This window comes from Octopus bimaculoides, chromosome 18, assembly GCF_001194135.2.
Source record: "Octopus bimaculoides isolate UCB-OBI-ISO-001 chromosome 18, ASM119413v2, whole genome shotgun sequence".
In the NCBI taxonomy this organism is placed as follows: Eukaryota; Metazoa; Mollusca; class Cephalopoda; order Octopoda; family Octopodidae; genus Octopus; species Octopus bimaculoides.
The window spans coordinates 5,167,257-5,169,370 of record NC_068998.1 but is presented as its reverse complement, the minus strand read 5'-3'; the positions used below and the strand labels follow the sequence as shown (position 1 = coordinate 5,169,370).

Genomic DNA, 2,114 nt, shown 5'->3' with positions numbered 1-2,114 from the left:
ATATATATATGTGTGTGTGTGTGTGTGTGTGTGTGTGTGTGTATACATATATATATGTATATTATATATTGTATTATATTACACACACACACACACACACACACACACACACACACACACACACACACACATATATATATATATATATATATAGGAAGAAATACAGGAAAAGGACAGGAAAGTGAAAGTGATAGAGAGGAGACACGAGCAGGCAGACAGGCAGATATATACACAGATGAATACGCAATACGAATAGTTACACAGATGTATAAAGAGATAGGTCGTTAAATTAAGACGTAAGTAGATAATTAAATGGCGGAGTGTCTTTATTTGCTTCACTGAATTTTTGTTGACGGTCATTGTTCAACATGTCGGCCATCTTGATGAACACGTTTAATAAGATAAAGTCACTAATTCGGATGATGAAGAGAAATGCAGCTTGATTACGATCGAGTAATTTATTAACGAAAATCTCAGTGACTGCTGGCTACAGAGACATTCACAATGCGTGAAAAGACTCGTAGTCGTAGCAGCAGCAACAGCAGCAGTAGTAGTGGTAGTAATTATGATTCTCCTTGTTACCGTTCGTATTTGCCGTTGTGCGAAGTGGCTTTTGGTTGTAGAAGGCATTCTATCTGTGACCATCCGTTTTTGTTTGTCGGTCTGTATTATTCTGTATGTATATTCGTTTAAACCGGTTTCAAATATTGGGCATATGCTTAGCATTTTCGTGAAAAGCGGGTAAGTTGATTACATCGAACCCAGTGATCAGGGGGCACTTATTTTATCGATATCGAAAGGACGAAAGGACGAAAGGCAAAGTCGACCTCCGTGGAATATTGAACTCAGAACGTAAAGACAGACGAAATGCCGCTAAACATTTTGCGAGGTGCGACAACGATTCTGCCTGCTCAACGTCTGTCTGTCTGTCTGTCTATCTATCTATCTATCTATCTATCTATCTATCTATCTATCTATCTATCTATGCCTGTCTATTGTTGATTTCTTTAACAAAATTATTTTTGACAAACTATCACTCTTATGACAACAGGTATTGTTTTAGTCTTCAGGTCCCACATTGTGCTAATTTCTATTTCAAGATCTTTATACTTGCTCAGTAGGTCTTGACAGATACGTTTATATCGATTGGGACAGTCGTATCAATGAGGAGGCATGATTTTTTTCATTATTATTATTATTATTATTATTATTATTATTATTATTATTATTATTATTGTTATTATTGTTATTATTATTATGGCCAAAATAGTATGCCATGTAGTTAGTTATACATTCAAAACAACATGATATGTTTGTGTATTATCTTTATTTTCCGTCATATTATAATGATGATGATGATGACGATAATAAGAAAAATAACAGCAACAAGAAAACAAAATAACGATTTCTTTCATAAAAGATAAAAGAAATCATTATTATTATACAATCATCATCATCGTCGTCATCGTCATCATCATCATCATCATTGCAGATTATTATTATTATTATTATTATTATTATTATTATTATTATTATTATTATTATTATTATTACCATTATCATCACCGTTTCCACCATTATTATTACTGTTATTACTGACCAAACTTCTGTCATCATGTTATGACAATCAAAACAAGCTGTTATGCTTGTCATGTACGTATGCGACGAATAACAACGTGTTATCGTGTCACGTGACTAAAACGAAGTGTTAACAATGTTATTGCGTTATGTAGCTGAGATAATGATGTTTATTATGTTATGTAACCAAAAATAGATGCCGTTAAAGTAAAACGAAGCGAATGTATTGCTTTTATTGTGTAACAAAACATATGTAATTCGTTCCATTTGACTAGCGTTTACTAAATGGTTTCGCTTTCTTTGAAATAGGTGAAGATCTGGTTCCAGAATCGGCGAACAAAATGGAAGAAGCAGGAAAATATTTCAAACGCTGAGGCGGCAGAGCATAAGAATGCTTTGGTGCGTGAGAATCAACGAGAATGCGGCGGCAATGGTAGTGGTGGTGGTACTGGTGGTAGTGGTGGTGGAAGTAATAGTAGCAGCAGTGGTAGTAGTGGTGGTAGTGGTGGTGGTGGTGGTGGTGGTGGTGGTGGCGG

At 35.0% G+C, this 2,114-nt stretch overlaps 1 protein-coding gene across 1 annotated transcript in view; it reads left to right on the top strand.

Annotated features, from left to right (window-relative positions):
• Window positions 1–2,114, top strand: part of LOC106878989 (transcription factor mef2A) — a 10,712-nt gene that overhangs the window by 6,534 nt on the left and 2,064 nt on the right. Inside the window, exon 2 of the mRNA XM_052974522.1 lies at window positions 1,888–2,076. Coding sequence (XP_052830482.1) covers window positions 1,888–2,076 — 189 coding nt within the window. The remainder of the gene's footprint in view (window positions 1–1,887; window positions 2,077–2,114) is intronic.